This window comes from Polistes fuscatus, unplaced genomic scaffold (genome assembly GCF_010416935.1).
Source record: "Polistes fuscatus isolate 324 unplaced genomic scaffold, CU_Pfus_HIC Scaffold21, whole genome shotgun sequence".
In the NCBI taxonomy this organism is placed as follows: Eukaryota; Metazoa; Arthropoda; class Insecta; order Hymenoptera; family Vespidae; genus Polistes; species Polistes fuscatus.
In genome coordinates, this window is record NW_025113098.1 from 3,297,102 (window position 1) to 3,311,396 (window position 14,295).

At 26.2% G+C, this 14,295-nt stretch overlaps 4 protein-coding genes across 10 annotated transcripts; 3 read left to right on the top strand and 1 right to left on the bottom strand.

Moving 5' to 3' along the window:
- The first annotated feature begins 303 nt into the window (after nucleotides 1-303).
- On the top strand, nucleotides 304-3,549 carry LOC122517563 (rab-like protein 6). Of its 4 annotated transcripts, none has more exons than XM_043636014.1 (6): nucleotides 304-490; nucleotides 674-871; nucleotides 962-1,446; nucleotides 1,557-2,347; nucleotides 2,429-2,933; nucleotides 3,014-3,549. In XM_043636014.1, exons 2-6 carry the CDS (start codon nucleotides 745-747, stop codon nucleotides 3,212-3,214), a joined length of 2,109 nt encoding a protein of 702 aa, XP_043491949.1. In that variant the 5' UTR covers nucleotides 304-490; nucleotides 674-744; the 3' UTR covers nucleotides 3,215-3,549. The 4 variants fall into 4 exon arrangements, with proteins under 4 accessions (XP_043491949.1, XP_043491948.1, XP_043491950.1 ...); XM_043636013.1 differs by having other exon boundaries at nucleotides 304-482; XM_043636015.1 differs by having other exon boundaries at nucleotides 304-457.
- A 625-nt stretch (nucleotides 3,550-4,174) lies between these two features.
- LOC122517566 lies at nucleotides 4,175-7,199 on the top strand. Of its 4 annotated transcripts, none has more exons than XR_006303891.1 (6): nucleotides 4,175-4,442; nucleotides 5,014-5,505; nucleotides 5,601-5,689; nucleotides 5,751-5,972; nucleotides 6,053-6,290; nucleotides 6,564-7,199. XR_006303891.1 is itself a non-coding variant. In XM_043636024.1 (5 exons), exons 1-5 carry the CDS (start codon nucleotides 4,320-4,322, stop codon nucleotides 6,225-6,227), a joined length of 1,101 nt encoding a protein of 366 aa, XP_043491959.1. In that variant the 5' UTR covers nucleotides 4,176-4,319; the 3' UTR covers nucleotides 6,228-7,199. The 4 variants fall into 4 exon arrangements, 1 of the variants encoding a protein (XP_043491959.1); XR_006303890.1 differs by having other exon boundaries at nucleotides 4,176-4,442; nucleotides 6,053-6,793; nucleotides 6,906-7,199; XR_006303892.1 differs by having other exon boundaries at nucleotides 4,176-4,442; nucleotides 6,053-6,793; nucleotides 6,909-7,199.
- A 349-nt stretch (nucleotides 7,200-7,548) lies between these two features.
- Nucleotides 7,549-9,310, bottom strand: LOC122517569 (DNA-directed RNA polymerase II subunit RPB7). The gene is made up of 8 exons (XM_043636031.1): nucleotides 9,188-9,310; nucleotides 8,934-9,043; nucleotides 8,719-8,878; nucleotides 8,583-8,633; nucleotides 8,440-8,505; nucleotides 8,251-8,322; nucleotides 8,130-8,163; nucleotides 7,549-7,715 (listed from the first exon to the last, which is right to left on the bottom strand). Exons 1-8 carry the CDS (start codon nucleotides 9,197-9,199, stop codon nucleotides 7,699-7,701), a joined length of 522 nt encoding a protein of 173 aa, XP_043491966.1. The 5' UTR covers nucleotides 9,200-9,310; the 3' UTR covers nucleotides 7,549-7,698.
- A 321-nt stretch (nucleotides 9,311-9,631) lies between these two features.
- LOC122517655 (thioredoxin domain-containing protein 11) lies at nucleotides 9,632-13,777 on the top strand. The gene is made up of 10 exons (XM_043636166.1): nucleotides 9,632-10,314; nucleotides 10,536-10,746; nucleotides 10,836-11,066; nucleotides 11,156-11,362; nucleotides 11,455-11,652; nucleotides 11,770-12,209; nucleotides 12,291-12,597; nucleotides 12,675-12,905; nucleotides 12,992-13,185; nucleotides 13,269-13,777. The coding sequence occupies exons 1-10, from the start codon at nucleotides 10,100-10,102 to the stop codon at nucleotides 13,771-13,773; spliced, it is 2,739 nt and encodes a 912-aa protein (XP_043492101.1). The 5' UTR covers nucleotides 9,632-10,099; the 3' UTR covers nucleotides 13,774-13,777.
- Nucleotides 13,778-14,295: the final 518 nt, after the last annotated feature.

The following is a 14,295-nucleotide window of genomic DNA, read 5'->3' on the forward strand; positions in this document are numbered from 1 at the left end:
CAATTTTTATAATTTATTAGAGAATTAGATTATATAATTATATCCTCTTTAGTCGAATGAAATTAGGATCTGCAAATAATTTTTGTATCAACTGTAGATTTATTTTGTATTTTACCGCCTCGCATAGCTCTCATAAACTGTGCTTTTATTGGTCGATTAACCACTACGTGATTGGTCAGCACAAATCGAAATGATGGTGCTGAACATATTATGATTGGTCAATTACGCCAGTGCGCTCTCTATCGGTAGCACATCTATTTCTAGCGTATAAGCGTTTCACCATTACAGAAAGAATATAATTGTAGCATGAATTAACAATCTTTAGTCTTTGATTTTTGTTGTTTATGGTAGGAAAGAGAAACAGTTTATGATAGCTTGACAGCTGCTTGAGTTTTGTTCTGTGGAAAGAAATTACATATATATTTTATTGTTTATTTTGTTCTATTTATAATATGTGGTAAAGTTTATAAATGAGATTCATGGTAATAAGGTTTATAAAAAAATATCATGTATAACTTGTGAAAATAATAATTAAAAACAATTATTAAATGTTTCTTTATATGTAATTTAATATTTCTTTGGATTAAGCGATATTAAATGTAATTTAATATTAAATTGGAGAACATGTTTCATGTCATTATTATATTTAAATAATATTTTTGTGTGTGTACAGATATTCATTATAGAGTTGGTCAATTTACAAGACCATAATATTTGACGAATAGATAATCAAAATAGAAGAAAATGTTTTCTGCCTTCAAGAGATTAGCTGGGAAGTCTGATGGAGTTGGCAATGCATCAGCTAGACCAGCCCATCAATCTATGCCAACAACGTTACAAAGAAAATTTGCTAAAGGAGTACAATATAATAGTAAAATTATAAATTTCTCTCTCTCTTTTTTCTTTTTTTTTCTAAGTTTTTATATATGGTTTGATATAATAATATATTTATTATTTTTAGTGAAGATCATCATAAAAGGTGATAGAAATGTAGGAAAAACATGTTTATTTCATAGACTACAAGGCCAAAAATTTGTTGAAGAATATATACCTACTGAAGAAATACAAGTCGCTAGTATTCAGTGGAATTATAAGGCTACGGATGACGTAGTCAAAGTTGAAGTATGGGATGTTGTGGACCGTGGAAGACGAAGAAGAAAATTGGAAGGTTTAAAAATGGATAATTCTACTACCGAAACCATTATTGAAGAGCCTGCTTTAGATGCAGAATTCCTTGACGTTTATAAAGGGACCAATGGTGTTATTATTATGATGGATATAACCAAAACTTGGACATTTGATTATGTTCAACGTGAACTTCCAAAAATTCCTAGCCATATACCTATTATAGTTTTAGGCAATCATTGCGATATGTCTCATCATAGAACAGTTACAACAGATCATATAACATACTTTATTGATTCATTGCACAGACCGTCTGCACAAGTAAATAATTTATTTTTACATATGTTTTATTTGTGTATATATTTATTAACATTTTATTAAATGATATATTAATGCTTGATATTTTTTTTTTTTTTTTTTTTTTTTAATAGATAAGATATGCAGAATCATCGATGAGAAATGGTTTTGGATTAAAACTTTTGCATAAATTTTTTAATCTTCCTTTTCTTCAATTACAAAGGGAAACTTTATTGAAGCAGCTTGAGACTAATGAAGAAGAAACTCATTTGACGGTACAAGAACTTGATCTTTTCCAAGACAGCGATGATGCAGATTATAATAAATTTTTAGACAATCTTGTGAACAGAAGAAGAGCTCTTGCTGATTCAGTGTCTGCAAGTATTCTAGTCCCCAATGTCACTTCATCTTTGAGTAATCATCGTATCGTACCTTCTAATGGTATTGTAACTTCAAGTACCGAAGTACGACGGTCAATATCAATGCCTGGCCCAATTGGTGGTGGGATTCCTATACCTGTAAAAAATATAGATTTAAAATCTCCACCAAAAAAGGAAAATTTAATAAAAGATACCTCAGATAGTTCTACTGTATCAGTTAAAAACACACAATCCATATCAAATTTATCTAGTGCACAAAGTACTTCTAAACTAGATAATTATAAAGTAAATGAATCTGTACACGATAATTTAGAACGTAAAGATTGTACAGGAAAATCACAATCATTAATGTCTAAAATTTTTGGAAATAAAAAAGAAGGAGAAACAGAGAGGATGTCCAGTACTAATCCTCTTAATTTGAACAAACCATTAACCAGTGTTGAAGACTTTATACCAGACGATGGACCTTTAGACGGATCTTTTTTAGAAGACAATAATCAGGTATCTCCTCAAAAAATACAACATGAAGAATTAAATTCAGAAAGGTAATAAATTTGTTCTTTCATCGTATGCATATTCCTTTGTTTTGATATATACATTTATAATATATTTTTCATTTTCAATAGCGACGTAGAAACTGCAAATCCTCTGGTAGCAGAATATGAAGATGATTTGTCATCTGTTGACGAGGTGGCATCTCCAATACAACCAAAATTAGCAGAAAATCCATTAAATAAGCAAAAATTAAAACGCGAATCAATAATAAATAATACAGAACTGAATTCTGAAGCACAAAGACAAATTAATAAACGTGATTCTATTTCATCTATAGAGCAAGAAATTCACATTTCCAATAACATTAGAATTAATGAACAGCCTGATATATATCCTGATGCATTTGATAGTTGGTTGCAATGTGATTCTAAATGGCGACAAAGTCCGGAAGGTGGTGAAGATGTAACTTGTAATAGTACAAGAAAAGATAAATTGGAATTAAGTGATAAAAGTTTAGATGTTAGTGTTACAAGTTCTAATGTTCACTTAGAGTTACTTGACAATATTAGTATGCAACATATAAGTTCTAATGGTAGCAGTCCTATAATGAAAGAAAAGAAAAAACATAAGGAAAAGGTAAATTATTATACAAGTTATTTGGTTTATATAATTTCATTGATTTTCTTTAATTATCTTCATTATTGATATTATTGTAGGTAGATGAGAAAGAAAAAAGAAGGAAAAAGAAATCTAAAGATAAAGAAAAAGATAAAGAGAAGAATGATAAAAGTGAAAAAAAGAAAAAACGTTCTCTTCATAGATCAAGAGATGAAAATAGACGACGCGATGAATTGGAAGAATTTTTAAATGGTCCCCCTATGAGAATTGGAGTTGATATTGCATATGAAGCGATATAGTACTAACAATGCACATATATATATATATATATATATATATATATATATATATATATGTATATGTATATATATGTATTTTTTATTTGTATCATAATAATCTAACATGTTTTTATGCATGAATACAAATTACCTTGATGTAAAATATGATACATCAATTGGCAAAAAAAGGAGAAATCTTTAAACGTCAAGAAATGTTTAAATAATAATTAAATTCATGTATATTAAATTAAAAAAGCAGATAAAAAAATCATCGTTAAGATTGTAAATAGTACAGACTCAGTCATTAATAACTAGTTATTTTTAAAGTTCAATAATAATTCACGTAACAAATTTTATTTTTAATCATTTTTATTTTAATAATATAATGCATTGATTATTAAATAAGTAAACACAAGAAATTAATTATATCAATATTCTATTTCATTATCAAGCAAAAATGTTACAATTTTATTATTAACTTATATATTTTAAATTATGTTGTTATTTACTACTTTTTATATTTAAAAATTTGTATAATTATCGTTCAATTAATACTGCAAAAGAAAAGTGTCTGTGATTTTTCCGTGTCAAAATTATGTTTTATTTAAAAGTTGGAAATATATACAATAAAATATTTTAATATTTAGTAAAGAATTTTTGTTGATGAACAATTTTACTTACATTATGTTTATAAATAATTAAACATATGTAATATATCTAATAATATATTTAGAAAAACAAAATAATTCTAAACGTTACAACTTATTAATAAATGTAATATAATTGAATGCGAATGAAGATTTTTAATGTTCATCTATTCATTTGATTTTCTTTAAATATTTATTTAAATATTTATTATAATTGCATTTACATTAACCAGATGGTGTTTTAACGTTTTTTAGGTTTTTTACCCCAAATTAGTTTGATTTTTTGAAATCTAAACTTTCCTAGGTAATTCAGAAAGATTGTTAGCCCTGCATATCCTTATTGTTACTAGTTGTTTCCGGAATAACATGTCGAGGTCAGAACGTCACTTATGTTTCAATGTTCGTTGAAGAAACGTTTTCGTATACGATTTACGATTGAATTGTATGATTAGGAAAAATATTGATATAAATAATTAAAAATGTCGCTTTGCTTTCGTACCATTTCAAATAAATTTACATCGTTTGTAAATACGAGAAAACAAGTTACGACCATCGATTGTCGGTTGCCAAAAAACATAAAATCTTCTTCATTTTTGAATGAGGTAAGTTGAATAATAACAAAACAATTATGTTTTTCATTCTTCTTAATGGAATTACATTGTAAAATTATCTTTATAAGTTGTGATAATTTTACATTGGGTTATAAATATGTAATAACAATAAAAATAAATGCCGACATTTCCTAACCTCAAAAAAACCTTACATAACTGGCATGAGTAGTAGCACGAGCCAACGTTAATGTTGTCTAGTATTGTTAGAATATCTTAATTTTTCTTTTTGAAGTTTTTATTTTTATTAATTATCATTAATTAAAGTTTCGAATAATAATAATAATAATAATAATAATAATAATAATAATAATAATAATATTTGAAGTTGCATCATTGTTCGTAATTATATACATTAAATTATAATCAATTTTATTATCACTTTTATGCATGTATGAATTATTTTTATTTATTTTCATTGAAAGTTTACTTTTGTATACAAATTTATACAAAGTTATATAAATTTTACAATCTCTTTATATATATATATATTTTCATTATTCTAAAATTTAAATACTGTATATATTACATGTCTCTTTTATGTAAGTAATATTATGTATTACAGTTTTTTGGACCTCAGACTGCGGTGGATGCAAAAACAAAATTAACAGATAGTGATTTCGATATTTACGCAGGTGTCTATTCATTCCATCAAAAATTGGAAAAAGAATTGATTAACAGTTATAAAAAAAATAAAAATGAAATTGTACATATAGCACAGCAGAGCTGTACTAATCACAGTAGGTTCTTTAATACGGAACCAGTTTTAAATAATTTGTTGCTATATAACGTTAGTATAGATTGTAATAAAAAGACGGAAAATGAATCTTCAACAAGAGATATCTTCCATATCGTAAATAATAATAATAGATTGCGTTCTAATAAACAAATGTTGAGTACTATTGTCGATAATCATTTGGAGCAAAATAATGTTTTACTCACAAATGGTGGAATCATTAAAGCACAAGAAGTTAATGATAAACAATCGATTCAAAACAGAGAGGGTAGACCATCCAAAGAACAATTAGAACTTGTATTTACTAGTCTTAGAAATGACGTACGTGTTTTTCTGCTATTTATTACAATTTTGGTTGAATTACTTTTGAAAAATGTTAAACAAATAATTGTAAATAGATATTTCTGTGATTTCAGTTACCAAATTTCTTCGTTAAAACATTAGATTACACAATATATTCGGAAAATTTAATATTTATTAATAATATTAAAGGATTAGAAACGAAGTAAGTATATTATACGTTTTAATTTTAATATTTTTAACTTATGTTAGATTAAAATTTTTAGGGGTATTTTTAATTACATGAAACAAATAACTTTTATAAGAACAATTGGTCATTTAAAATTTGCATATATAAAATTAGATGTATTAAAAATAACTATTGATCCGGATGATGATACGATAAAAGTACGTTGGCGAATAAGCGGTATTACAGGGCTAAGAGCGCTTTTTACGATATGGAAATTTAAATTTTGGAGAATAAAGGAAGCTTTAAGCGATGCAGAAGTGTATGTATTTATTTATGGTATTTAATCATCGGAAATAAAACTTTAAGATAATATTGAAATTATTTATTTATAATTTCTAGATGGTACGATGGATTTTCGACGTATTATGTAGGTGCCGATGGTAAAATATATAAGCATGTAATGGACAAATTGATGCCCGATCAAAGTAAACTTTACGATAAAGAAAAAACAGAAGTTGCTACAAAACTTGCACTATTCATAGGATTAAAAAATCTGCAAACGCAAAATAGTTGAAATGAATTTATTACAATGTTGAAAAATCATATGCTCATTGTAAAATGACGAGAAAACTAAAAGGTTACACAAGTAGCGAAATAAACACAATTTATGTACATTAATACAATCTTATCGACGCTTGTTAAGCGCTGTCATTTTTCACAGCGCATCCTTGTAATAATGAAATAGATTACATAGATTTTTGAAATTTCGTTTAATTTTAAATAATGTGTAAATAATTTTGACTTAACAAAATAATATTAAATCAATTTACTATTTGCGAATCAATATATCTGTCACTAAAATATCTTTACTTTTATTTATAAACATTTATTAACGCATTGAATGCCACAGGGATCATCAGTGAGCAGTGAAACCAAGATTATTAGAAATATAATTCAAATAAATTTCAATGGTTTTGGATTTTTCAATATTATCATCGTTATTACAATGATGTGAAGAAATTCATTCAATATAAAATATATCAAAATAGTTTCATTTATAATATGTGACATGTGTATGCTTAAATATTATGCATGCGTATAGTGGATGTTTTGTATTAAACCACTTCAAACAGAGGAAAGGTAAATCAATAGATTCCACAATATGTCACAACTATTTTGATAGAGTTTTTTGTCCTTGGTCTTATCTAGGTTCTTGGAATTTTTTTTTTATTTTATGACGTTGTTTTTTCAGTAGGCTCGTATGTGAAGAAAGGAAATCTCTTCCATTGTACTATCTCGGCATTTTGTTAATCGAGCCAATACAAAAAAATGCATTTCAACACCGCACAAGTTACGTGTGACCCCCCCAGTAAGATAAATGCATTGCCAATAATTATAAACTTTAACTTATCTGTTCTAAATAACATTTCAATATAATGTGTAACACATAACAGTAAGTTCGTGTCTGCATTATGGGCAAGCCATGTAAAATTAACGTGGCATTCAATGTATTAAATAAAAAGATAAATAAAATCTTATAATAGTATATTTAAATTTTTAAATGTTTATTCATAAAAAAGAAGAATTTATGAATTTTTATAAATTATGTAATAAATTAAAGGATAAATTAATTTATAATATAGATTTTGTAACAAAAATGTTAATTTATGATTATTATATTTAATATTTATTCTGCATACCATGGTGTAATGATTAACATTTTCCATGCTATTGTTATATATATTTTGCTAGAATACTCGAATAAAAATTAAGGATAATGTTATTTATATCTTTCGTAGTACCTTTGAGATAAGGAGTGAATAAGTTTTTGTTTTAACACGTAAAAACAGGAAAATAAGAATAGATAACAAAATGATATTCATTTATTGTAATAATTAAATCTGATTCTTACATTTATTAAATTTCAATGTATAAATATAGTTCATCGTTGCTTTTCATGTAATTGCAATAGACATTGTTATAACATATTCCTTTCTATTTACAAACTTGTAGGAAGGTAGTCTATAATAGAATGTATGAACAATTCAGTTACATACAAGACCTGAAAAAAAAAAAAAACAAGTTTATTTATAGCTAAATATATATATTAACCCTTAGCGTTCCGTAGGCTCCGCTACGGAACCATCCGTCATTTGTTTCGTAACTCCGTAGGCTCCGCTGCGGCGCCCAATGTTTTTAGCATGGCTAGGAAAAAAAAAAAAAAAAAAAGAAAAAAAAAGAAAAAAAAATTTTTAATTTATTTTTCATTTACAAAAAGAAGGTGCATATGTGTATAAAAGAAATAAAATAAAAAATATTCACAAGCACGTGTAATTCTTCTCACTTAAAATAAAACTCCTTCTTCATACTCGTTCCGCTGCGAAAATGTGCCCGAGTTGCTGGTAGGCAGTGGTACAAAAACGTGCGGAGCGCTAAGGGTTAATATAAATTGTTATAATTAATTAACTAGTTATACCTAAATAATCGTCCATCAATGTTCCTATAGCAAACTAGAACAAAATAAATGTTTATCTATGGTTATTACATTGTGAATATTTTTATTATTAATAAGAATATTTGAAAAATTGAATACTAACAATACCAGTAGCATCTACTCTTGTTCCAACTATTTTTAATCTTATTTCATCGTCGGCTTGAATGATCACATCCTGAAAATTTTCAATTTAAGGATTAATAATCAGTATACACAGTAATTGTTACAGTAATAATAATCGTATTAATTATAGCAAATAAATTTTCCAAGTTATCAAGCAATAAATAATTACCTCTTCTTTTGATTTATAACAAGGTGGATTAACATTGGGACAAAATTGCATTTCTTCTGGGATTGACTGAAATAATATTTTACATATATATAGATGAAATAAAATACATTTAGTATTATAAAAAAATAATTACTGATATTTACATGATGAGATATAAAACAAGATAATGGTCCGATTTCTGCAAACATTCCAACCTGTATAAAAAAAAATGTAATGTGTTATCATTAATTATATATGCTAAACTAGCCTATATATATTCTGTAATATTGTAATGTTTACCTTATTTACTTGTGTTACAATTGCATCCAAAACTTCACCTTTAAATGGTCTAAATACAATTGCTTTATATTTAACAGGATACACTACAAATCCTTTTCCTGGTTGTATTATACCAGCACCGATATTATCTATAAGCGTTACTGCTATAACAAAGCCATACCTAAAACATTATTTAGTAAATACCTGTTGCATTACATTCAAATATATGAACTTACTTTCCAGTGCATGTTCCTTCTACTTCTGTATAAAGTTTCTGTTTCACTATTTCAAGCAGTTGAGGTCCAAAATATCTTGGATGTAATAAGACTTCTTGTTCCAATGATATCTATGTTAATTAATAAACATACAAAAAGATTAATTCTTTCCAATTGATTCAATAAAGGATTTATTGATTGATCTCTAATGAATAAATTGTAATTTAAGTTTAAAAAAAAAAAACAGAACTATAAAACAATAAATTGTTACATACGTGATAGAACATTTTCTTTATATTTAAATTAAACTTTTATAAAATTCAAAATAAACAAATGGATTCTAATTGTTTACTTTGATAAGCACTTATACCACGTTCATCCATTAAATTTCAATTAAATAGTTGGCAACACTGGGTGCAGACATCTTGGAATAAATTAACAATTTATTAAATTTATTTTATTATTACATTTATATTATTATTAAATTTAAAACAATTAATTTATTTATTAAATTAAATAGGCATTGCTCTATTAAAAAATTTTTTCAAAAAGTCGGGCAAAAAATCCCTAGAAATTGTAATAGCATGACAACGCCATCTGTAAAATAGAAAAAATAGAAAACGTGAATTAGGATCCTATGCATTTTGGCATGTATATAAGATTAAACTAAACATATATATATATATAATTTTTCTTCCTCTAGAGGGCATTGAAAATTGTAGAGAAAAATAAACCAACCTTTAGGTTAATATCTTTTTAGGTCGATTAGTAGTAGTTACTGTTTATGTTAAAAAACTTGATTGTAATGTAGTAAGTGAAACGTAATAATAGTTAGATAATGAATGAATGTAATTTTAATTTGTAAAGAAAAAAATATGTATCTATTAGAATTAATGATAAGAATTTGACTCAAGCATGGCATTGTCCATTCTTGATTGTATGGTTATATTTATTGTAGATTTAGACATTTTTTAATATGTTGTCAAGTGGTCAGCTGTTTCCGCTTTGTTAATATACCTATACATATAGAAAGCCAGAATAAGTCTAAAGAAAGCCCGCCTAATCTTTCTTAATTAAATCAGTTGTCATTTTCTGTGATAGATTCACAGAGGAAAATAATGATAAGTGTGTTATGAGCGTGAATAAACGCTATTTCGTTGTTTAATTTCCTTTTGGTTTAACGGATAATGTCAAGTGAAGCGCGCGAAATAAGCCCGTTGAGAAATGCTGATAACTTGCGCTCAACTATACCGGATTCAGGAAGTAACGACGTGGCCAAAGAATCAAGTCAAAGTACAACGATAGAACAAAAATTGGCTAACAAAATGTTCTCTTATGCTACCGAAATAATATGTTTTATTCTTGCTGTCATGTTCACCGCGTTAGCCGCACTTCACAGCTCGTAAGTTTTAGGTTGTGTTTTGAATGTTTATGATTTTTTTTTATAACACTCTTATAACCTTCGATGGGTATTATTTTTTAAATATTAATTTTCAAAATTACCCCTTCTTTTTTTTAAACTTGTAATATACTTTATTTGACAAATGTTATATAAAATATTTTTATTTAATAATTATATCTTAATTAAATGAATATTTATATTGTTATTTATTTTATTTACAGACCACCAAGAATATCTAAACCACCATCGGCAAGACCATTTTTTAATCAAAGTTCCATCGTTTTAGATTTTTACAAAGGTCACTTAAGTGCTATGATAGACAGAGTCACAGATATAGAATTTAGTTTTGTTATGTATTATGCCCCGTGGGATGCAGAAAGCCAATTAGTACGAAATGAATTTGAAAAAGTAGCCGAATATTATTATCCGCAGGTATATATTAAAAGTTAATAAATTAATCTTATATACAGCATGCGTGCATTTGATATCGTTCTTCTTGTTTTATTATATTATCTTTTTAGATATTTTTTACTGCCATTAATTGTTGGCATCCAAATTCTGAATGCAGAACGCAGTACAATAAAATTCAAAGTTATCCAGTTCTCATACTTTATCCGGCAAGAGATTCAGGTATACAGTACAGAGGCATACGTACTGCACCATACATGATTCGATTTCTTCATGCATTTATAAATCCAATTATTAGGATAACAAATAAAAAATCTATAAAGCAATTGCTTGTTACTTATGATGTAAGTGCATAAGATGGTTAGAAATTGTTGTAATTATAAAACAAAATTAGATACTTTTTTTTTTATTGTACTCTGTTTATTCATTGCAGGCTGTAATTGTAGGTTATTTTAATTTTACCGGATTGGCTAACAGTCCAGGATATAAAGAATTTTACAAAGCTGCAATAAGATCGTTAGAAAAGGATCCTAATAGAGAACTTGCATTTGCTGTCGTAACAAATGCATTATCCAGTCAATCCAATTACGATATTACTAAAACTCCTACTGCATCTTTATTTATGTGGAATGAAACTTTGGTAAATAATTGAAACTTGTAATTCATGTATTTGACCTTGTTATAATTCTTGTTGTTTTATAAACAATTCCAAAAAATAATTTTAACATTTAGAACTATCCAGATGATAAAGAATGGACGTCAGAAAATATATTAAATTGGATTACTAGTTCAATTCATCAACCAACATTATGGCTTCAACCACCTGGAATGAAATCTCTTACTCTTGCACCTTATCTTAGAGAGGGACCTGTATTTTTTTTATTTACACCACGTAATCCTTTGCATTATGAAAATTATAATTATGATCTGGTATGTTGTTAATTGTACATTATAAGATATATTATTACAGAATAATATATTCTTTTGTAAAATAGAAAGAGATATATTTATATTATACATTTATTTATTTTATATACAATTTTTTAGATTAGAGAACTTGGATTACAATACTATAATTGTGCGAATAATCTTTCAGTGAAAGATATTATTTTGGGTCTCCAATACAAACGTTATACAGCAATGTCTCGTTACATTAAACAAAATGAAAAGTGTACTAATCTTTTAAGTGAAAATGGAATGAAAAAAAATGAGCCTACAATAAGTGTTTCTGTTCAGCAGTGGATTAATAATAGCTGTTGTGCAAATGTTTTCATGAATAAATGTTCTTTATGCAAAAAGAAAGCATTCAATTCGGTTGATAAAGATTTAGCTGTCTGTACTTCTATTCATGAAGAAAATGCTCATGTATGTAAAGAAATAGATATTTTTAAAATACCCATATCGGAAAATACTCAAACTGAACAGGAATTTTGTTGCAATCAAGATCATATTTCAATAAATTTAGATGAAAGTGTGGATGTGAAAAGGTATAGTAAATTATACAGAATATATATAAGTAAATAATAATACAATATAATATTAATATATTATATATTTTTATATTTTAGTTCAAAGTACAAATCATCATCACAGTCTGATGAAAATGATCCACAATCTCCTACTGCGATAAAACATAATTTTTTAAAAGAAAATTGTAAAAGATGGTTTACAGGACATAGATATCACAAGCCAGTATTTCCTCAAGTTTCTTTTAACCAATCTAACATAAGTTTAATCAAATCTTTATGCAACATAAATAGGACATTATCTTTGATAGCAATTGATAGTTTACATTATTTTCATTTTGCGGAAGGTTTAGGAATTGATGTTTTAAAAAAAAAAGATAAAACTGCTGCTATCATTTTAGATGTTGCTGTAAGTTATAATATTTATATTTCTTTTTGTTCTTACATTTATTTATTACATTTAAATTGTAATATTATATATTTCAGCAAGAAAGTGAATATGTTATGCAAACAGATTTTAATAGGCATGCTGTTATAGAATTTATAAATAATTATACTCAAGGCTTTTTACAACGCACATTACGATCTGATAACTCACGTTGCTTTGTACATAAATTTAAGACCAAGATTAAATGTGATCCGAAAAATACATTGAAAATGTGTATACCAGATTTGACAAGTGAAACGTTTTTGGATACTATCTTGGATGAAACTAAGGTAAATATCTAAGAAAAAAATCTAAGAATTAGAGATAATGTATATGTAATAAATATTACATATTATTTTGAATGTTTTATTAATAGGATGTGGTTGTAATGTATTATTCCCCATATTGTGCATTTTGTAATGCAATATCTTATGTTTACTTGATGGTAGCACATTACTTATCTGCAATGGATCATCTTGCATTTGTACGCATAGATGGAGATAATAATGATTTACCATGGGAATATAGTATGAATCATTTTCCATCTATTTTGTTTTTTCCAGCAAAAAGGTAATGAGAATTTAATTAAATAATAAAATTATACAATAAAATTACACACGATTAGTATAATATAAATATATTTATATTTTTAGGAAAGAGGACAGTACAGTATTTCCATTTTCTTTACCGATTAACATTCCAAATTTACTTAATTACGTATTAGCAAATTTAGATGGAGACTCACGCGTGGAAGCTTTAACAAATATTTGTTTGTTAAGTGCTACCGATCCACCAGACAAATGTATTGTTCGCATTCGTTGGCTGTGTTTAGAAATTATTGAACGGCTTCTATGTGATTATAGAAAGTTAAGGCGACACTTAAATTTCATTGATCGAAGAACTGCTAGGAATAAGAAAAAAATTATTTTATTGAAATTAGAACATATTAGGTACATTCATTTAATATTGGGATCAACTATTGATCTTGCTGAAGATCAGCATATAGTTCATATGATCCGTAAAAGATTTAGAAAATATTATAGGATTCTTAGGATATTAGAACTAGATAGTAAAATTATTTCTAATAAAACAAGAATTATGCGAATTGTACAAAAAACTAGTACTCCTAAAGGAAAAATACTAAAAAATGAATTGTGATATCTACTTGATAGTAGTTTTACTATACCGGTATTTACGTGCCATACCTTTCCCCGAGCTTTTTTCCTAATAATTTACATTTTATTTACGATAAATCATTATTAGTATATTTTATTTTTAATCTATTTAAATTTTTTATAAAAGAATATATGTTTGTAAATGTGAAATCGTTTTTTTTTTTTTTATTTATTATATATTATATAAATCTCATTTGTAGTTTTTTTTATAAATTAAAATGAATACAGGAAAAATAATATACAATTTTCCTTAAATATAATGGTTCCTAATTTTCTTTTATAACGCATTTAAACTTGATACTTTTAAGTTTGTATCTTTGATCTAATGCTATAAAAAAAAAAAGAACAATTTTAAAAATATCAATGTCTCGATAGAGTTATTTTTACCTACTTTTTATTACGGACAAATAATATAATATTAATTAATATTACATTATACAGGCTTTTATTAAAGATAAATAATATTTGTTTTATATTTCATCTGAATAATTAAATAAATTAATAG